Here is a 23,103-nt window from a genome sequence, read left to right as displayed (position 1 = left end):
GAATGGGCATATGGTTAGTGAAACTGAAAAGTTCAAATTTATAGGTGTTCAAATACTTAGTAAACTTTCGTGGAATGCCCACGTCCAGGATCTTGTTCAAAGACTTAATGCTGTCATTTTCGCTATTCGAACGGTACCTGAAGTAAGTGGTAGTTCGACACGAAAAGTACTTTGACCATTTTCATTCCTTTAGTATTATATTTTGGTGTAACTCCTCCCATTCTCAAAGGATAATTTTGGCTCAGAAACTGACGCTTTGGGCAATAAGTGATGTAAGTTCACGAACGTCTTGTCGACCTCTGTTCACTAGTCTGGGTATTCTGACATTGGTATCTCAATATAGATATTCTTTACTGTCGTTGCTTGTTAACATCAAATTATCCCCAAGAATTAGCAGCTTTAACTCAGTTAATACCAGGCGGAAATTCAATCTGCATTTGGATCGCACTTCCTTGACGCTTGTGTATAAAAGTGTGCAGTACATTGCTGCATCCATTGGAATAAGCTACCTCAAGACTTTAAAAACCTTAGCAGCAATGTATGCGCTTTTCAAATCTACGTTGAAGAATTTCCTCATGGGTCACTCCTTTTATTCTGTCGACGAGTTCCTTAAAAATTAAGCTGATTCTTGTGTTATATAGTTGATTGCGTTTATATAAACTTTTGGCTTCTTTTTTTCGGATTCATGAAATTTTATTTTATTTGTTATTACTGTTATGTTGTAATTTCATTTACTGACACGTTCCATGACCTTGGAGATTTGCTACTCCATTTGGTCCTGCGGATCTAATGTGTAAAATAAAATAGAAATAAAAAGAAAATAAAGTAAATGGGGGGGGGGGGGGGGACCAGCTGCCACAGTACTCATTCTGCCTTCTCACCACACTTTTGGTATGCAAAAATATTAACGCCTTTTTGTGATGAAAGAGATTAATAGAGAGATGGTAGAACAGAGGGGAGACAGTGCCAGTGAGAGAGAAAGAGGGAGGAGACAGTCATGGTGGGAGAAAGAAACTGGCAGTGAAAGAGAGGTGGATGGAGACAATAGCAGTTGGAGCTAGAGAGAGAGAGAGAGAGAGAGTAGGCATAGATGGTTAGTTAAAGTCATCGACTGTAAAACAGAAAGAGAGGCGAAGGAAGATACGAGCAAAGGAGAGAAGTGGCCATGGAAACGAAAAATACAGATCACTGGAGACCATGCACAGGCGTGGGAGTTCTGTACTCACCCAGACCGGCGAACTTCAACACGTAGGTATAGAGGAGGACGCATTTCCGACCGCAATTTTAAACAAGTGGGGATAGGAAGCCGGCCGAAGTGGCCGTGCGGTTAAAGGCGCTGCAGTCTGGAACCGCAAGACCGCTACGGTCGCAGGTTCGAATCCTGCCTCGGGCATGGATGTTTGTGATGTCCTTAGGTTAGTTAGGTTTAACTAGTTCTAAGTTCTAGGGGACTAATGACCTCAGCAGTTGAGTCCCATAGTGCTCAGAGCCATTTGAACCATTTTTTGGGGATAGGAATACACTAATTTGGAGCCTAAAGCTTTGAACTGCCAAGGTATGGTGGACACAGTGGCAGTGGGAAAGAAAAACAGTGTCAAACAGAGACCGTAGCAGCGGATATAAAATAAATCAGTGTGAGAAAAAAGTGTGAGTGGGAGAGAACGTATGTGGACAGTGGTAATGAGACGGAGATACTGCATATGAAGAGTTAACTACGAAGAGAAACTTGGGAAAAGTTCTTAGAATGTACTGTGTTAAAAGAGCGCAGATACAGGGCGAAAACTATAAGAAACAAACGTGAATTATTTACAAACTGAGGGGTGCACATAATTTATTCAACATGTAAATTTAACTACAGATATTCGGATCTAAGTTATGACATGTTCGATATGTCTGCCATCATTGGCGATAATGTGGCGCAGACGAATAGCGAAATTCGTAACGCCCCTCTGTCGATGGCTGTTTTCAGCTCAGAAATGATTTTGGGATTATTGCTGTACATCATGTCTTTAATATAGTCCCACAGAAAGGAGTCGCATGCGTTCAGATCCGGAGAATATGGCGGCCAATCAAGGTTCATGCCAGTGGCCTCTAGGTACCCCAGACCCTGGATGAGGTACCCAGAATGGTCCTCTAGGAAATCAAACATTCTCCTGCTTCGATGGGATCGATCTCCATCTTGCATGAACCACATCTTGTCGAAATCAGCGTTATTTTGGATAACGGGGATGAAATCATCTTCGAAACTTTCACGTACCGTTCAGTAGGCACCGTGCTATCAAGGAATGCCGCACCGACTTGTCCGTGACTGGAAATTGCACGCCACACGGTCACCCGTTGAGGGTGAAAATAACTCTCGATCGCGAAATGTGGATTCTCATTCCCTCAACCGCACAAATTGTACTTATTGACGAAACCATCCAAACCATGTTTGCTAATTGCCATCATGCTCCGCGATCAACCGTGCAGTTTGAACATTCTAACGCACACCGCTCAGAAGTTATGACGATTCCATTTGATATAGTTCAATAACTGTCACTCTGTACGATAGGATATCAAAATTTTTCTTGTGTAACGCTGCTGTTTCCTCAAATTTCTCTCAGAGTCTTTTAAAGAGGAATATATTGGCCTTTTCTCCGCTGGTATTATTATATTCAAATAATTTTATAACTTATCATTTTTATTAAAATCTTAGGCACCTCTGCCTTGTTAAAAGTGGGAGTCACTGCAGTTATTATTGGTGCGGTGAGAGAGTGTGAGTCGTGGACAGCTGCGAACTACGTGTGACAGGCCCCTCCTCCATCCCATCAGAGTCCTCGATCTGCGCGCGTGCTAGTGGGCGACAGTGTGAGCTATTAGACGCTTATCATATCGCCAAAAAACAGCATTAATAGCGAGCAGAAGTACTGTGTGGTACTCACGGACGAGGTCTAGGGCGACGGTGGCGGCGACGGGCGGCGCGGCCCTGGTGTTGGATGCCTGGCAGGTGAGCCGCGCGCCCAGGTCGTCCCTGGCCAGCGGGCCCAGCTGCACGCGGCTGCGCATCGGCTCCAGCTCCTCCTCCTCCTCTTCCTCCTCTTCCAGCAGCTCCTCCAGAGGGTCCACTGCGCCAAGATTCTCCTCTCCCTCAGGAGGCTCCTCTGGCACCGGAGGCTCCGACACCGCCAGCAGCCGCTCTCCCCTCCACCAGCGAACCGTGGGCATCGGCCGTCCTGTTAAGAAACAGGGACATTTCAGTTCAACATTATGCTTTGAGAGAAAAGTACAAAAGTGAGCGCGAAAGTATCAGAACAAATCAATGTTAGGACATCTAACCCTTTCAGTACAAGTAGTTTCCGCATGAAACCACCATTTAATTAATTTTTTTCTGATGCACCCGTGCCTTTAGCTTTAAACCACTGATGTTGCTGCCAGACAGAGGCATCTACACTGGAGCATCTACACTGGTATAGGCACGCGTATTCAAATTCAGAGATATGTAAACTGGCAGAACACGGCGCTGCGGTCGGCAACACCTATATAAGACAACAGGGTGTTACATCGGTTACCGCTGCTACAATGGCGCACGAGCGGTGGGACACAGCATTTCCGAGGTAGCGATGAAGTGGAGATTTTCGCGTACTACCACTTTACAAGTGTACCGTAAACATCAGGAACCTGGTAAAACATCAAATCTCTGACTCGCTGCGGATCGGAAGAAGATTCTGCAAGAACGGGACCAACGACGACTGAAGGCAATTATTCAACGTGACAGAAGTGCAACCTTTCCTCAAATTGCTACAGACTTCAATGCTGGGCCGCCAACAAGTGTCAGAGTGCGAACCATCCAACGAAACATCATCGTTATGGGGTTTCGGAGCCGAAGACCCACTCGTGTACCAATCAAGACTGCACGACACAAAGCCTTACGCCTCTCTTGGGCTCGTCAACACCGACATTGCACTGTTGATGACTGGAAACATGTTACCTGGTCGGATGAGTCTCTTTTCCAGTTTTATCGAGCGGATGGACGTGTACGGATATGGAGACAATGCTGACAACTATTGTCGAGCGATGTCGTTATCCTAAAAGAAGTCATTCACAAGATGTGCACGATGGGGGAGCGAATTGTCGTCCATGAAGACGACTGCCTAGCCGATATGCTGCCGATTTGGTTGCACTATCGATCGGGGGATGGCATTCACGGATCGTACAGCCGTTACCGCGCCCTCCATGACCACCAACAGCGTACGTCGGCCCCACATAATGCCACCCCAAAACAGCATGGAACCTCCACCTTGCTGCACTCGCTGGACAGTGCGTCTAAGGCGTTCAGCCTGACCGGATTGCCTCGAAACACGTCCCCGACGATTGTCTGGTTGAAGGCATATGCGACACCCATCGGTGAAGAGAACGTGATGCCAGTCCTGAGAGATCCATTCGGAATGTTGTTGAACCCTTCTTTACCGCGCTTCATGGTGTCGTGGTTGCAAAGATGGACTTCACCATGGACGTCGGGAGTGAAGTTGCGCGTTATGCAGCCCATTGGGCACATTTTGAGTCGTAACACGACGTCCTGTGGCTGCACGAATCGCATTATTCAACATGGTGGCATTGCTGTCAGGGTTCCTCCGAGCCATAATCCGTAGTAGCGATCATCCACTGCAAAAGTAGCCCTTGGGCAGCCTCACCGAGGCATTTCATCGACAGTTCCTTTCTCTCTGTAAATCCTCCATGTCCGAACATCGCTTTGGTTCACTCCGAGGCATCTGGACACTTCACTTGTTGAAAGCCCTTCCTGGCATAAAGTGACAATGCGGACGCGATCGAACTGCGGTATTGACCACCCATGCATGGTTGAACTACCGACAACACGCGCCGTGTACCTTCTTTCTGGTGGAATTACTGGAACTGATCGGCTGTCGGACCCCCTCCGTCCAACAGGCGCTGTTCTTGCATAGTTGTTGTCAGGTTGTTGTCAGGTTTAGTGAGAGCTGTGAACAGTCAAACGGACTGTGTCTTTGATACAATACCTACAGTCAACGTCTATCTGCAGGAGTTCTGGGAACCGGGATGACGCAACACATTTGTGTGTGTGTGTGTGTGTGTGTGTGTGTGTGTGTGTGTGTGTGTGTAGAAAAAGGGAACCTGTTACCGTAGTTCCCAACGTGATATTATAGAAGTTTACGTCGTTGTTGGTGACGAAACGGCAAGACTGGTGATTCAAAACCCTTTACATACTGGTTACAGAAGTGAATGACTCCTAGAGAACAACATGGCGGGACGTTTCAGGACTGTAATGAGAGATGATCCACAAATATACAAGAGAAGGTAAGCAATCGTCGTCTGAAGCTAATGACCTTGCAATAACTGCTAAACCTGAAGATGGTCAGGCCGTGCTGTATCACGTTTACACTCATGTCCTTGTAACTTTATAGTCACCGTTTGTGGATTCATACAGTGCACGTCTCTCATAGAAATATGTAACTCGAAAGGGCACAATGTAACATAGTCGTTGATGATATAATTCTTTCTCCTTCCCTTTGAATGTGTTTGTTCCGGGCACGATAGATTACCAGAGAACCAATGGGAATTTGCTACGTATTGTCGTTATGTATCACGTGTCAAACTGCTTCGTGCAAAAACCGGTTCACTCGCTATCACAAGTAGGATCGATGCGACTGTCACATGACACACTCCAATTGGATTGTAATGATAAAAAGCTTGTTATTTGTCATAATGTACCGACATGGGAAATATCTGTGATCATAAATATGATCTGAAAATGTACATCATAAATGAAAACACAGGATATCATTCATTTCATTAGCACTGGAACATATGAATCCTGCCTCAAATACCACTGGGACACGCATGTCCAACCCCTCATGCACTGGAATATGTAACGGCAGGAAATTTTTTTCATATTGTTACCTCTGCCGCCGACATTAACTTAAATAATTACACATTAATATTACTCACTCGTACAGAAAAAATTGATAAATTGGTAGTAAAGGGTTAAATAACACTAATTTCGTAGTAACATACGTACGTAAATATACTCACTCGTGACATATCGCACATTGTTCTCCACAGACTGATGTGACGTAAATTGCTTACTCCCACACTAGACGACTTTCTAAAATTACGACGGTATGAAAATGAGACATCGTGGAAATCAGTTGATGCAGTGAAATGTATGTACTCGTAATACAGCCAAGGTGGAATATTTAATTGTGTTTTAGTAAATTTGTGGTTGTGGTACACGATACGCAAAAAAGTTTCTGAATTCGTGTTACACAGCCCGGTTAATATTTTCGCTGCATTTATCAGACAATGTAGCAAAATAGCACTGCAATTATTTCAGCTGACCGGATACCTTTTTCTTATGAATGGGAAAAGCTTTGGTAGAATGTAACTCGAATTTTAAAGTCGACGACAGCATCATCTATATGTCTATACATACTCACAAGACACCATGTTGTGCATGGCGGAGGGTACCACTCGCCGGTAGAGAAAGGGAAAAACTACTATGTATATGCCTCCGCAGGACCCCAAAATTTCTCCTATCTTCGTGTTCCTTATGCAAAATTTACGTTGGAGGCAGTAATATTTGAGCCGTGGTGCGCCTTTTCTGGCACACCAGCTCTTTGGCAGTACTGTCGATTACCCGACTGTACTACTATCTTTGCCCCTGTGTAATCTGGCGGCGGGCATTTGCGGTAGGCGAGTTGTTCGCCGGACTCGCTACGAGGCGCTACGGCGTGCTTGAGAGGACGACGGGGCAAACAAGCGGGCTCGGGCAGCGGTGGCGCGGCCGGTCTACCTTGCAAGATGGTCGCGAGTTCGTGGTGGACCTGTCGGATGTCAACTTCGGGCGCTGCTCGTCGCATTGCTTTGGGGCCTGTTTTCTCGCAGAGACCCATCCCTCGGGACCATCTCGAACAACGCTCTCCGTCGTACGTGTAAGTGGTTTTGGTGCCTTCGTTTCGTCAAACGATTTGCGTTGCAGCGAGTGAACTTCTTGGTCGGGTGGCAGCCGGCAGAGTCTTTGTGACTGTATGCAGACCAGCATTTACTATTATGCTTTAAAATCCCCTGGTTGGTTGGCTATTAAAAGGCAGATTAGCACGAAGGCGAGCGTATGACTTTGGGTTTATCGCCATCAAGCGACGTCCCTGCTATATTGCTGCAACTTTTTTTTTTTTGTGCAACCAGTTATTCTGTTATTACTGAAGCTTGTATTTGATAATTCTACTCATTTATAAGTACTTTCTTATATACCTGCACTCATTGAATGCACTCACTCAACAGTAATTAGTTTGTGTATTTTATCGATTTATTAGCGTGTATTGCTTGATGTTTGGTTGGCGTTTGTCGTGTCTTCTGCGGTCTATTTGCTACAGTTCCTGTGAACTGGGCTGCGTGCGTGTGGCGCCACGTCCCGCTTCCGTGTACAGAAGCTGTGACGTGCCGTCTAATGGGAACTGACTCCCGGTTGAGCCCCGACGTTTAAGTGTTATTTGGACGGCTGGTCGGCTGCTTCCGACATTTAAGTCAAGTCCTCCTCGCCCCATTTTCTTTGGAAAGGGGTTTTAAGCTCGTTGCTTATGGATTTTTATTATAGTCACATGTTGTGCTGGTTGGGTTTCTGGGGGTAGTAAGCCCGCATCTCGTGGTCGTGCGGTAGCGTTCTCGCTTCCCACGCCTGGGTTCCCGGGTTCGATTCCCGGCGGGGTCAGGGATTTTCTCTGCCTCGTGATGGCTGGGTGTTGTGTGCTGTCCTTAGGTTAGTTAGGTTTAAGTAGTTCTAAGTTCTAGGGGACTGATGACCATAGATGTTAAGTCCCATAGAGCTCAGAGCCATTTGAACCATTTTTGGGGGTTGTAAACGAACTGATGCTTTTGGTAAATTACCATCATATTCAATGTTTTTTTTAAAATTCGTGCAATTTTTTTGAATCTGCTTCGTACTGTAATTTATTTGAAATCTCTGTGGGTTATCTCTTTAAGTCTGTTGGTAATTGTTATCTGCTGTCTTGCTTGAGAAGCAATATATATATATATATATATATATATATATATATATATATATATATATATATATATATATATATATATATATATATATATAAAAGAAAGTCGTGTTAGTTACACTATTGATAACTCAAGAACGGCTGGACCGATTTCGCTGAAAATTGGTGGAGAGGTATCTTAGAACCAGGAGACTGACATAGGATACTTTTTATCCCGTTCGATCGCTATAAAACGTGGTATAAAAAAAACGCATCTGACATGGAATAAGAAACTGCAAACGACAGATAAACGTCTATCGAACCATACAATGCAAGGATAATATGTGAGAAGATATTTTACATTAAATTCGTGTCAGTTCCAGAAATTGAGATCTTGAAATGAATGAGGAGATACATAATCGGGCTTTACTCTTGATCGAAGAAATGTGTTACCTCATGTGAGGAGGTTTATTAGTCAGGTTAGGAATGCCAGCGCCAAATCGTGAAATGAATGACGCATTTAATCGAGAATTGGAACGGGAACGTGAATATGATGACCAGGAATTAGATCTAGTAGTTCAAACTAATGTACCCCTGCTGAATCTCCAACAAAAGGATGTTTATGATACATTAATGAAGGCAATTGATGATGGAAATGGTGGTTTATATTTCCGGGATGCCCCTCGTGGAACTAGCAAGACATTCCTCACGTCAGTAGTTTTAGTCACTGTTCGTGCGAGATCCAACATTGCGGTTGCAGTTGCTTCTTCTGGAAGAGCAGCCACATTGTTAGAAGGATGCCGAACGGCTCATTCAGCATCAAAATTACCGTTAAATCTTCAAGCTATTGAAGAACCAACTATGGCCAAAGTTTTATCAGCATCCAAGATCATAATATGGGACGAATGCCCAATGGCACATAAATGTGCATTAGAGGCACTTAACCGAACACTGAAAGATATACGTAATGACTCGAGATGTTTTGGAGAAGCAATGATTATACTGTCTGGCGATTTCCACCAAACATTGCCAGTACTTCCAAGATCAAAGGCTGCAGACCAAATAAATGCTTGCCTCAAATCATGAATCTATGGTGCTATGTGAAGAAACTTCAGCTGAAAACAAACATGAGAGTTGCATTACTTAATGATACATTTGCTGAAAATTTCTCTGAGCAGTTGCTGACTATCGGTAGTGATATAGAACCTGTCGAAGAATCGAGCGGATTCATTTCATTTCCTCATAATTTCTGTAACTTTGTCTCATCGAAAGACGAACTTATCAACAAAGTATTCCCAAACATCATTACTAATGACAAAAGTAATGAATGGTTGAGTGAGAGAGCAATTTTAGCGGCTAAGAAGAAAGATGTAGATGACCTAAACTACATAATGCAGAATGAGATCATTGATAAAATGCATTCATTCAAATCTATTGACTGTGTAACAAATGAAGATGAAGCCACCAACTACCCAATTCAATTTTTAAAGTCCTTGGATGTGCCTTGCTTATCGCCGCACAATTTATGCCTAAAGTTGGTTCCGTTAAAATCATGCTTCGAAACGTAAACCAACCAAAACTATGCAACGGTACGAGTTTGGTGGTAAGTAAATTGATGAACAATGTTATTTACACGACGATACTCAAAGGAGTATTCGAAGGTGAGGAAGTTCTCATTCGGAGGATCCCGATGATCCCAACTGATATGCCGTTTGAGTGTAAAAGACTTCAATTTCCGATCAGTCTTGCATTCGCCATGACCATTAACAAATCACAAGGCCAATCCTTGAAATTTTGTGGTTGAAATCTGGAATACCTATGTTTTTCACATGGTCAATTGTATGTGGCATGTTCACGGGTCGGAAGACCATCTGCGTTGTTTGTTCTTGAGCCTGATAATAAAACAAAAAAATGTCATGTATCACAAGGTACAAAAAAACACAAAAGAATAAAGAATCATTAAAATACTTCATTTTTTGTCTGTATTTACTAATAAAAAATTGAAGTTAACATCGAAAATCTGATTATTTATTGGCTTTAAGGCGGAACAGAGTTCGTTGGGTACGCTAGTTTGTAATATTTTGTAAAAAGATGCCCACATTTATTGCCTTAACCTGTTTTGAATAAACAATGTATTTTGTAGTTGTTGCTTAAGGAGTAACATTACAGGGCAGTTGACCTATCATCCTAAATGTACCCCTTATCCCCACTTCTGCATTCAGCTTCAAATGCTAGTTCTCGTAATTTATCTATGGTGTTTTGCCGAATGAACGTCATTTTCCCTCCAGGGATCCGCATTTGGGTTCACGAATCGTCTCTGTAACTCTCACTTGATGATCTGATCTACCGGTAACAATTCTGGCAGTAAGCTTCTGTTTTGCTTTGTGTCTTCCTTTAATGCAGAATGTGTGGAATCCCAAACACTCGGGCAACACTGAACTAGTATTACACATGCGTTATACTTTGTACATGACCTAAAATTTCCTAAAATAAGCTCAATCAACTGAAATCTGCCATTCGCCTTCCCTTCTACATTCCTTACGTGCTCATTCTGTTTCACATCGCTTTGCAGTGTTACGCGTAGATATGGTGTTTAATGGAGGTGACTGTCATGCTGCACACTACTCACGCTGTATTCGATGGTTACGTGACTGTTTTCCCTACTGGTCTGCATTACTCAACACATTTCTACTATTAGAACATGCTCCCGTTCAGCACACCAACTAGTGTATTCTCCTACACTCACTCAACGACGTTACTTTCCCGCACTCGACAGCATCAATAGCGAAAAGTCGCAGGCTGCTTCCCTTTCTGTCCGCGAGGTCATTTATGTATATAGAGAACAAGAGGTTCCGTATCATACTCCCCTATGACACTTCTGACGGTAAGAACGTCTGTGATCGACACTCACCGTCGGGGACAACGTACTGGGTTATATTATTTAAGAAGTCTTCGAGCCGCGTATCTGGGAATCTAGTCCATATGCTCATAGCTTCGTTAACAGTCGGCACCGAGTCAAACGCTTTCCGGAAATCTAAGGGTATGGAATTTACCTGTTGCCTTTCATCCAAGACTCGTATGCTATCACATGAGAAAAGAGCAAGCGATGTCACGCGCGAGAGATGCCTTCTATACCTGCGATGATTTACGAACGGAAGATAGAAATTACACTACAGGCCATTAAAATTGCTACACCACCAAGATGACGTGCTACAGACGCGAAATTTAACTGACAGGAAGAAGATGCTGTGATATGCAAATGAATAGCTTTTCAGGACATTCACACAAGGTTGGCGCCGATGGCGATACCTACAACGTGCTGACATGAGGAAAGTTTCCAACCGATTTCTCATACACAAACAGCAGTTGACCAGCGTTGCCTTGTGAAACGTTGTAGTGATCCCTCGTGTAACGAGGAGAAATGCGCACCATCCCGTTTCCGACTTTGATAAAGGTAGGATTGTAGCCTATCGCGATTGCGGTTTATCGTATCGCGACATTGCTGCTCGCGTTGGTCGAGATCCAATGACTGTTAGCAGAATATGGAATCGGTAGATTCAGGAGGGTAATACGGAACGCCGTGCTGGATCCCAACGGCCTCGTATCACTAGCAGTCGAGATGACAGGCATCTTATCCGCATGGCTGTAACGAATCGTGCAGCCACGTCTCGACCAATGAGTCAACTGATGGGGACGTTTGCAAGAAAACAATCACCTGCACCAACAGTTCGACGACGTTTGCAGCAGCATGGACTACCAGCTCGGAGACCTTGGCTGCCGTTAACCTTGACGCTGCATCACAGACAGGAGCGCCTGCGATGGTGTACTCAACGACGAACCTGGGTGCACGAATGGCAAAAGTCATTTTTTCGGATGAATCAAGGTTCTGTTTACAGCATCCTGATGGTCGCATCCGTGTTTGGCGACATCGCGGTGAACGCACATTGGAAGCGTGTATTCGTCATCGCCATACTGTCGTATCACCCGGCGTGATGGTATGGGGTGCCATTGGTTACACGTCTCGGTCACCTCTTGTTCGCAGTGACGGCACTTTGAACAGTGGACGTTACATTTCAGATGTGTTACGACCCGTGGCTCTACCCTTCATTTGATCCCTGCGAAACCGTACATTTCAGCAGGATAATGCACGACCGCACGTTGCAGGTCTTGTACGGCCTTTCTGGATACAGAAAATGTTCGACTGCTGCCCTGGCCAGCACATTCTCCAGATCTCACACCAATTGAAAACGACTGGTCAATGTGGCCGAGCAACTGCCTCGTCACAATAGGCCAGTCAGTACTCTTGAAGAACTGTGGTATCGTGTTGAATCTGCATGGGCAGCTGTACCTGTACACGCCATCCAAGGTCTGTTTGACTCAATGCCCAGGCGTATCAAGGCCGTTTTTTCGGCCAGAGGCGGTTGTTCTGGGTACTGATTTCTCAGGATCTATACACCAAAATTGCGTGAAAATGTAATCACATGTCAGTTCTAGTATAATATATTTGTCCAATGTATACCCGTTTATCATTTGCATTTCTTCTTGGTGTAGCAATTTTAATGGCCAGTGGAGTATTATTTAAGAACTCTTCGAGCCGCCTGTCTGGCAACCTAGTCCATATGCTCATAGCTTCGTTAACAGTCGGCACCAAGTCAAACGCTTTTCCGGAAATCTAAGGATATGGAATTTGTCTGTTGCCTTTCATCCAAGACTCGAAGGATATCACATGAGAAAAGATCAAGCCGTGTTTCGCACGAGAGATGCTTTCTAATACCAGTGATGATTTACGAACAGAAGATAGAAATTACTATATTTGAAGTGAGAACAAGTTCAAGAATTCTGCAGCAAACCGATGTTAAGGACACTTGGTTATCGGCCGCGGTGGTCTAGCGGTTCTAGGCGCTCGGTCCGGAACCGCGAGACTGCTACGGTCGCAGGTTCGAATCCTACCTGGGGCATGGATGTGTGTGATGTCCTTAGGTTAGTTACGTTTAAGTAGTTCTAAGTTTTAGGGGACTGATGACCACAGATGTTAAGTCCCATAGTGCTCAGAGCCATTTTCGATACTTGGTTACCAATTTTTTGTTCGGTTCACTGACCATACAATTGTACTTGCTACGACATATATCAAGGGATCACCAATTTACTGTTGGAGGGCAGCGTGGAGGGTAAAAATCGTAGGGGGAGACCAAGAGATGAATACACTAAGCAGATGAAGAAGGATGTAGGTTGCAGTAGGTACTGGGAGATGAAGAAGCTTGCACAGGATAGAGTAGCATGGAGAGCTGCATCAAACCAGTCTCAGGACTGAAGACCACAACAACAACAACAACGACATATATAAAAGGCGACGAAGTGTTTTTGAATCGATGGTCTTGGTGTTCGGCTAATCACAACGGCAACGTATTTTCTGTGATCTTGAGTGTAATCTTAAGTGTCTAACCATATATTAGCCCCCACGTGAACTATCAGTAACAGAATTTCCCCACTTACAGGTGCAACAAGGTGACCTGTTGGAGCTCTGTGTTCAAAAGATTACGAACTTACTGTTGCAACAACCACCACCACACGGACGACCCTTTAACTGCAAGGAAAAGATTTGTCAGAATACTATCTGAGCTATAAGCGCCTTTCTCAGCCTACACCATTAAAGGTACACCGCCCATTGAATCATTCCTGTCCACTGTTGGACCCGTCTTCTGCTGTCTGTTTCTAAGATAGTTTCCCGAATGCCGTACGGAAGTTTTAAATTTGAGGACGTCGTTAGAAAACTCGACAAGCATTACGAGGCACAGTTTCATGTCACTGCGGTGGGATTTAAACTTTTTCGGCTTAAGAAGCACCCTGAAAGGTCAGTAAAGCTGTGCATTGCAACTTTAAAGGGCTAACGAGACATGACAGCTTGAAGTGTTCTTGTGGACAAAATTACAGTAATGTTTCACTACGTGAAGCAATCATGCAGTTTGTGTAATATGCGTTGCTGTCCTCTACTTGCCAGATCTGGAACTGAAAAAAGTTCTGTCAATTGTAGAGTCTCAAAATATTGTGGCCACAACTAATGTAGATTTTGGTGCTCCATCTATTTTTCATGTTCGTAGTGCACAAGGCACTCAGCTTAGAGTTAATGTGAAAGTGACTGAAAATAGGGCTCGAATTCTAAGTAAAAATAATAGTTTTCGGTTACATTGTACATGAGGTGTAATTTAGAATAAAGTGTGGAGGTTTTGTTCACAGCGTTTTCCTACTCACGACAGGAAAGCATGGCCATGATGTGAAGCTCAGTGTTTGAAATGTGAGACGCTAGGCCATACACAGGCTTCTGTTGGCAACTCCGCCAGGCAAGGCGCCAGTTTAACATACAGCCACAGTGGAGTTTTCAGGAACTTGATGCTGTAACGGCCGAGGCAGTGTGGCGGGCATAAACTATGTCTCGTTTTTCCGCTTCCTGGAAACTTTTCACTGTTGTCCACAGCCAGAAGAACAAGTTTGTTGAGTACTTAAGATTGGTTCACAAGACAGTCAAATTTCAATAGGACACAGCTACATCTGTTTCCTTGATCAATAAAGAGACATATGATATTTTCAGTAGCCCGCGGCTGTAAAGGCCTACGTCTTCACCTGCTTATACTGGACACGAAATACCAGTACTAGGCATGTTCCATTTGCCAGAAACTTTCCGTGATATTATGAAGTGTGTTTCAATTCACGTACTATATTCTAGCAACAGGACAATAATTTTTGGGTTAGACTTCTTTGATTAGTTCACCGTGTGTATAGAAAACAGAGTGTTGCAATTTAGTATTTCGATGCCTCATGCCCAGGTCCTGACTTGTGCAATAAGTACATTGTACTTTTTCATCCAGAATTATAAAGGGCTAAAGACTTTGACACATGCTTTACCGTGAAGGATAATGCACAAGCACGATTTTATCGTACTAAGCGTGTCGCCCATGCTATATGTCGGCAGATTGCATGGCAACGGCAACGATGGAGAGACCATGGCGTGTGATGTACTTGGGGCAAGTAAGAGACTGCTTGTTTACTCTTAGGACAATGTATCTTTGACTTGTTGTATTGTATGTTCTGTGACTATGTAATAAAGTGTTGTTAGACTGCTAATCGCTGCTCTGCTGCGATTCACGACATAAGAATTTGGTGCTGAAACCCGGGAGACTATTTCCATGATTGCCGTTGTGGAACACGAATTCTGGACGCACGTCACGCGGCAAAACTGCGAGGGGGATTACTGCAGCGATTTATCACACCACGCAACAAGCTCTTCGACGACAACCGCCTACATACACAGTTAAGTTCGATTGAATTACCACGCAACATGTTTTGTTGTGCCATTTGTAAAGGCAACTGGTTACATTATTGCCGCTCTGTACTGCTATTGTAGCTGTTCGATTAGCGCTTTAACGAATTATTATATCCTACGCTACGCCTGTAGGTTGTTTATGACTAGTGCTGTCATCTAGCGACCATCAATTGAACTACTTCGACTAGCGATCCAAAGAATAACGCCTTACTAGGTCCAGCTGATCGCTAGCCGACACCGCTTTAAACTTTGGAGTAATCGGACGGAATGGACATCCCAGACCACAAACCACAAGCACAGTTACACTCTCTAAAGACAAAACGTATGAGAGAAAGAGCAAACATTACGCGACTCGTAGCGGAAGTTGCAAGGTTGTCAGACACATCGGAAATCACGGATTATAAATATTACAATGACAGATTGGGAAGCGTTCTGAACCGCCTCGTTAAATTAGATGAGGATATTCACGAGTTGCTAGACGATGACGAATACGAAGAAGATGTTCTTAACTGCGAAGATTATATAGACACCGCGAAACTGACAATGTCTCGATTGTCTCACGAAATAGAGAAACAGCTTGCGAAATAGGCAGCAGACAGAAATATTCCCGACAATCCGCCGGTACAATCTGTAACAATGAGTGTTCTCAGAGCTTCAGTAAAACTTCCGCCGATCAGGCTTGAGCCTTTTTCAGGCGATATCGAGACATGGGCACGATTCTGGGAGGAGTTTGAGCAGTCGGTTGACAAAGATCCGACGGCAGCTACAATTAATAAACACATATTTCTTCGCTGCTATCTTTCGGGAGAACCAAAGCATTTAGTGGATGGTATTGCGGTGACGGCCGAGACGTACGCCGAAACGAAGAGGATTCTCCGAGTGCGTTATTGCAACAAGGATCGAATAATTCAAGCCCACTTAGGTTATCTCGAAGCCATAAAACCAATTCGGCTGTCCACCCCAAAGGAACTTAATTCAACATTCATTGAATGCCAGCGACGTAAGCAAGCTCTTTGGGCACTTGGGGAAGACGTAATTGGATACGGCCGAGTCCTCGTGCCGAAAATTTTACGCGCTTTTCCGGATGACATATGCCGCCGCTGGATAATTCACGCCAAGCGTACGGGAATATCCGAAGGGGTCATTTTGCAACTGATGGAGTTTCTGAACGAGGAAGTCGACGGGGCGCTTACCACGCAGAAGATACGCGGTGAATTTTCCAGCACTTCTAGTAACCTTCCCACAGCGTCCACACTTCACGTACACGCGAAATCTAAAAGATCGACTCCGAAGGATACCAGCGTAAAGGAACCATTCTGCGTCTTTTGCGAATCTTGCGGTCATTGGGGGCAAGACTGTAAGAAGATCGTACGCGATAATGATCGAATAGATAAACTGAAACTAGCAAACAGATGTTTTCTTTGTCTTCAACGTGGACACAAAGTGTCAAATTGCAAAAAGAAAGAAAAGGCTTGGTGTGTTAACTGTAAAAGACTGCATCATAAGTCCATATGTGAGGAACGAAAGGATATTAGGAGTCCTGCGGTTCAGACGTGTGTTACTTCCGTGGGAAAGGTATCTGTCGCTCCCCATGGATACACGTACCTTCAGAAAGCACAAGTATGCGTCTCAGGACCTACGGGATTGAGCAGGACAACGCGATGTCTACTGGGCGCAGGTAGTCAGTCCAGCGTCATAGCAAAATCGCTGATTGATGATCTTAAACTGCAAACGGTAGACCAACAAGAACTAAACCCTACACGCCCACGCCACCGCAGGCTTGTTCAGTTTAGTATGAAGGGGCTTTGGCAGAACTCTTCAGTGCCACTTACTGCCTTTGAAACTACTCGCGTTATTTCTCACCAGCCTTCGGTTTCACAACATATAAAGAGTTTACCAGATACCCGTAAGATTACGCTAGCAGATCCGAAAACCGATTCAACAGAAGATCTTCCCGTGGAGATTCTATTAGGAGGCGATTTTTATTGGAAAATAGTGAAGCACAATTCACCCACACACATCTCTGAAACCTTAGTGTTAGTTCCTTCTCTGTTTGGCTGGATACTTAGTCGTAACAAGTCACAAGCCTGTGTGCATGCATCCGTGGTAAATTTTGCTCAGACTGACCAATCTCCTCTACACTCGGACAATGATTTCAGACGCTTTTGGGACTTAGAAACTATAGGGATTACTGCCGATCAGGATCTACCTGTGAACAACAAGGATACGAGACTTCTTGAAGAGTTTAGTGCATCTTTCTCTATAAAGGATCATCGGGCAGTGGTTACACTTCCTGAAAGATAACGTACAGTGCTTTCGAGTAACAGACCGATCGCGGAAAAACGATTCAAGCACCTTAGGGAAAGATTTCAACGTCAAGAGACCTTTAAGCAAATTTATTTCGATCTTATGCTAGACTACATTACGAAGGGGCACGTAGAGGTCACCCCCATCCCACTCTCAAGAAAGGAGCTATTTTATCTCCCGCAGCAAGCAGTGAGGAAGGAGAAATACGGAACCACTAAGTGGAGAATAGTCTTTGACGCCTCATCTCACGAAAACAATGCACTTTCTCTGAATGAGGTATTAGAATTAGGACCGAACCTATTACCAGAGATTCTTGAAATATTACTGCGTTTCAGACTATATTCTACGGCTATCGTCGCGGGCATCACACAAGCATTCGTTCAATTAACCTTGAACGAAAAGGACAAAGACTAGACCAGATTCTTCTGGTTCAAAATTAGCAAGGATGAAACAGGAAATCTTCAAACGACGGATGAACTAATAGAATACCGTTTTAACAGACTCCCATTCGGCCTGACCTGCAGCCCATTCTTACTCTCTGCAAGACTAAGAGAACATGCCGACAAGTGTATGACAGAATTTCCTACCGTAGCGCCACTTATAAACAAGACTACATACATGGACGACTTTGTGATCTCAGTAGAAGGTGATAACTTGGTGATAACTATATACTACGAACTTTTAACCCTAATGAAATTGATCAGTCTCCCCTTATCAAAATGGGCTACCAACTGTGAACAACTCCACACTATCTGGAGGGCAGAAGGGCGAGAACTCCACACCCAGACTCAAGTTTTAGGCGTAGACTGGAACACTGCAGGTGACTACTTCTGTATCGATCCTAGCGAAATCATCAGAGGGCCGTCAGAAGAGACGGCCACCAAACGACTTCTTTTACAATGTTCGGCTAAATTATATGACCCACTCGGACTATTTTCCCCTGATTCTCTTGTTGGGAAATTGCTATTCCAGGACACATGGTGCCGAGGAATTGGCTGGGATAAACTTATGCTCTGGGACTTAGGGGCACGATGGCGCACTTGGATGTCTTGTTTACCTTCATTGTCACATATACGTGTCCGTAGATGGAAAGCTACAGCTCATGGAAGAGACCCTCCGCTACACGTATTTTGTGACGCCTAGGAAAAGGCATATGTAGCAGCTTTGTACATTCGTACTGTCTTAGATGATGACGTCGTAACCCATTTAGTCTGTAGCAAGAACAGACTTCCTACTATTAAGAAGGTGACATTGCCTCTACTCGATCTTTTAGCGGCAGTAGTTGGGACCAGACTATTGTGTTGCTTTTGCCGCGCAACAGACTTTAACATTGCCCATGCGATATTGTGGACGGATTCTACAATAACACTAATTTGGATTCGCTGTGATCCTAACAGATGGAAGACCTTCGTTTGTAATCGTGTAACTAAGATACAAACACACACGACTCCTACGCAATGGTAACACTGCTCAGGACCAGTCAATCCTGTTGACCACCTCTCACGTGGACTCTTCGACTACCAAATGAATTCTCTGGATATTTTGTAGCATGGGCCGCCTTGGCTCACACGCCCTCCTGAATGCTGGCCACACGATACTCCAACGATGGTACGACTTCCTCCCGAAGAAAAGAGGAAGAAAACCCAGAGCCAAGTCTTGTCGATATCTACGCCAAACAGCCATTTGAACTTACTTAAATTCAGCTCATACTGGAAGCTCATTCGTATCAGAGCATGGACTCTCCGTTTCCTACACAACATTCGTCAGAAGAATAAATCTTCAGGAGAACTTACAGCCACCGAATTATCAGCTGCCAAAATGTATTGGATTCGAGTGGGCCAGAGAGATACCTTCCCCAGCGAATTACATGCACTTCAGAATAACTTACCACTGCCAAGAGAGTCAAAAATCGCACGATCCAATCCTTTCCTAGAAGATGGACTGATACGTCTAGGAGGTCGACTGTAGTGCACTAGTCTAATTTTTTTTTTTTTTTTATCGTCAGTCTACTGACTGGTTTGATGCGGCCCGCCACGAAATCCTTTCCTGTGCTAATCTCTGCATCTCAGAGTAGCACTTGCAACTTACGTCCTCAATTATTTGCTTGACGTATTCCAATCTCTGTCTTCCTCTACAGTTTTTGCCCTCTACAGACCCCTCTAGTACCATGGAAGTCATTCCCTCATATCTTAGCAGATGTCCTATCATCCTGTCCCTTCCCCTTATCAGTGTTTCCCACATATTCCTTTCCTCTCCGATTCTGCGTAGAACCTCCTCATTCCTTACCTTATCAGTCCACCTAATTTTCAACATTCGTCTATAGCACCACATCTCAAATGCTTCGATTCTCTTCTGTTCCGGTTTTCCCACAGTCCATGTTTCACTACCATACATTGCTGCACTCCAGACGTACATCCTCAGAAATTTCTTCCTCAAATTAAGGCCGACATTTGATATTAGTAGACTTCTCTTGGCCAGAAATGCCTTTATTGCCATAGCGAGTCTGCTTTTGATGTCCTCTTTGCTCCGTCCGTCACTGGTTATTTTACTGCCTAGGTAGCAGAATTCCTTAACTTCGTGACCATCAATCCTGATGTTAAGTTTCTGGATGTTCTCATTTCTACTACTTCTCATTACCTTCGTCTTTATCCGATTTACTCTCAACCCATACTGTGTACTCATTGGACTGTTCATTCCGTTCAGCAGATCATTTAATTCTTCTTCACTTTCACTCAGGATAGCAATGCCATCAGCGAATCGTATCATTGATATCCTTTCACCTTGTATTTTAATTCCACTCCTGAACCTTTCTTTTATTTTCATCATTGCTTCCTCGATGTACAGATTGAAGAGTAGGGGCGAAAGGCTACAGCCTTGTCTTACACCCTTCTTAATACGAGCACTTCGTTCTTGATCATCCATTCTTATTATTCCCTCTTGGTTGTTGTACATATTGTATATGACCCGTCTCTCTCTATAGCTTACCCCTACTTTTTTCAGAATCTCGAACTGCTTTCACCATTTTATACTGCCGAACGCTTTTTCCAGGTCGACAAATCCTATGAAAGTGTCTTGATTTTTCTTTAGCCTTGCTTCCATTATTAGCCGTAACGTCAGAATTGCCTCTCTCGTCCCTTTACTTTTCCTAAAGCCAAACTGATCGTCACCTAGCGCATTCTCAATTTTCTTTTCCATTCTTCTGTGTATTATTCTTGTAAGCAGCTTCGATGCATGAGCTGTTAAGCTGATTGTGCGATAATTCTCGCACTTGTCAGCTCTTGCCGTCTTCGGAATTGATGTTTTTCCGAAAGTCAGATGGTATATCGCCAGACTCATATATTCTACACACCAACGTGAATAGTCGTTTTGTTGCCACTTCCCCCAATGATTTTAGAAATTCTGATTGAATGTTACCTATCTCTTCTGCCTTATTTGACCGTAAGTCCTCCAAAGCTCTTTTAAATTCCGATTCTAATACTGGATCCCCTATCTCTTCTAAATCGACTCCTGTTTCTTCTTCTATCACATCAGACAAATCTTCACCCTCATAGAGGCTTTCAATGTATTATTTCCACCTATCTGCTCTCTCCTCTGCATTTAACAGTGGATTTCCCGTTGCACTCTTAATGTTACCACCGTTGCTTTTAATGTCACCAAAGGTTGTTTTGACTTTCCTGTATGCTGAGTCTGTCCTTCCGACAGTCATATCTTTTTCGATGTCTTCACATTTTTCCTGCAGCCATTTCGTCTTAGCTTCCCTGCACTTCCTATTTATTTCATTCCTCAGCGACTTGTATTTCTGTATTCCTGATTTTCCCGGAACATGTTTGTACTTCCTCCTTTCATCAATCAACTGAAGTATTTCTTCTGTTACCCAAGGTTTCTTCGCAGCTACCTTCTTTGTACCTATGTTTTCCTTCACAACTTCTGTGATGGCCCTTTTTAGAGATGTCCATTCCTCTTCACCTGTACTGCCTACTGCGCTATTCCTGATTGCTGTATCTATAGCGTTAGAGAACTTCAAACGTATCTCATCATTCCTTAGTACTTCCGTATCCCATTTCTTTGCGTATTGATTCTTCCTGACTAATGTCTTGAACTTCAGCCTACTCTTCATCACTACTATATTGTGATCTGAGTCTATATCTGCTCCTGGGTACGCCTTACAATCCAGTATCTGATTTCGGAATCTCTGTCTGACCATGATGTAATATAATTGAAATCTTCCCGTATCTCCCGGCCTTTTCCAAGTATACCCCCTCCTCTTGTGATTCTTGAACAGGGTATTCGCTATTACTAGCTGATACTAGTTATAGAACGCAATTAGTCTTTCTCCTCTTTCATTCCTTGTCTCAAGCCCATATTCTCCTGTAACCTTTTCTTCTATTCCTTCCCCTACAACTGCATTCCAGTCGCCCACGACTATTAGATTTTCGTCCCCCTTTACATACTGCATTACCCTTTCAATATCCTCATACACTTTCTCTATCTGTTCACCTGAACTATCGTTCTCGGTGTTGGTCTGCTGTCGATTCTGATTAGAACAACCCGGTCACTGAACTGTTCACAGTAACACACCCTCTGCCCTACCTTCCTATTCATAACGAATCACACACCTGTTACACCATTTTCTGCTGCTGTTGATATTACCCGTTAGTCATCTGACCAGAAATCCTTGTCTTCCTTCCACTTCACTTCACTTCACTGACCCCTACTATATCTAGATTGAGCCTTTGCATTTCCCTTTTCAGATATTCTAGTTTCCCTACCACGTTCAAGCTTCTGACATTCCACGCCCCGACTCGTAGAACGTTATCCTTTCGTTGATTATTCAATCGTTTTCTCATGGGAACCTCCCCCTGGGCAGTCCCCTCCCGGAGATCCAAATGGGGGACTATTCCGGAATCTTTTGCCAATGGAGAGATCATCATGACACTTCTTCAATTACAGGCCACATGTCCTGTAGATACACGTTACGTGTCTTTAATGCAGTGGTTTACATTGCCTTGTGCATCTTCATGTCGTTGATCATTGCTGACTCTTCCGCCTTTAGGGGCAATTTCCCACCCCTAGGACAAGAGAGTGCCCTGAACCTCTATCCGCTCCTCCGCCCTCTTAGACAAGGCCGTTGGCACAATGAAGCTGATTTCTTATGCCGGAAGTCTTCGGCCGCCAATGCTGATTATCTATCAAAATTTGGGCAGTGGCGGGGATCGAATCCGGGACTGAAGTCGTTTTGATTATGAATCAGAGACGCTACCCCTAGACCTCGGGTTCCCTGAATAGGGAACAAAAACATCCTGTACTCCTTTACGGTTCCCACCACTTCACACAATTGGTTATTCGAGAGACACACATCCACCTTCATCACTTTGGTGGTCGTTCTGTACTATCCGAACTGCGAACCGAATTTTGGATCCTTAGAGCTCGTCAGGCCATCAAAAGAATCCTACATTCATGCCTGGCAATGCAAGATCTTGAAGA

At 44.0% G+C, this 23,103-nt stretch overlaps 1 protein-coding gene across 1 annotated transcript in view; it reads right to left on the bottom strand.

The window, feature by feature from the left end:
* LOC126481983 (nephrin-like) overlaps positions 1-23,103 on the bottom strand; it is an 881,063-nt gene that overhangs the window by 187,046 nt on the left and 670,914 nt on the right. Inside the window, exon 5 of the mRNA XM_050105948.1 lies at positions 2,922-3,212. Within this exon, the coding sequence (XP_049961905.1) occupies positions 2,922-3,212 (291 nt within the window). The remainder of the gene's footprint in view (positions 1-2,921; positions 3,213-23,103) is intronic.

Source organism: Schistocerca serialis, chromosome 5 (genome assembly GCF_023864345.2).
Source record: "Schistocerca serialis cubense isolate TAMUIC-IGC-003099 chromosome 5, iqSchSeri2.2, whole genome shotgun sequence".
NCBI classification, from domain to species: Eukaryota; Metazoa; Arthropoda; class Insecta; order Orthoptera; family Acrididae; genus Schistocerca; species Schistocerca serialis.
The sequence above is the reverse complement of the archived record's forward strand: the minus strand, read 5'-3'. Positions and strand labels throughout refer to the sequence as shown.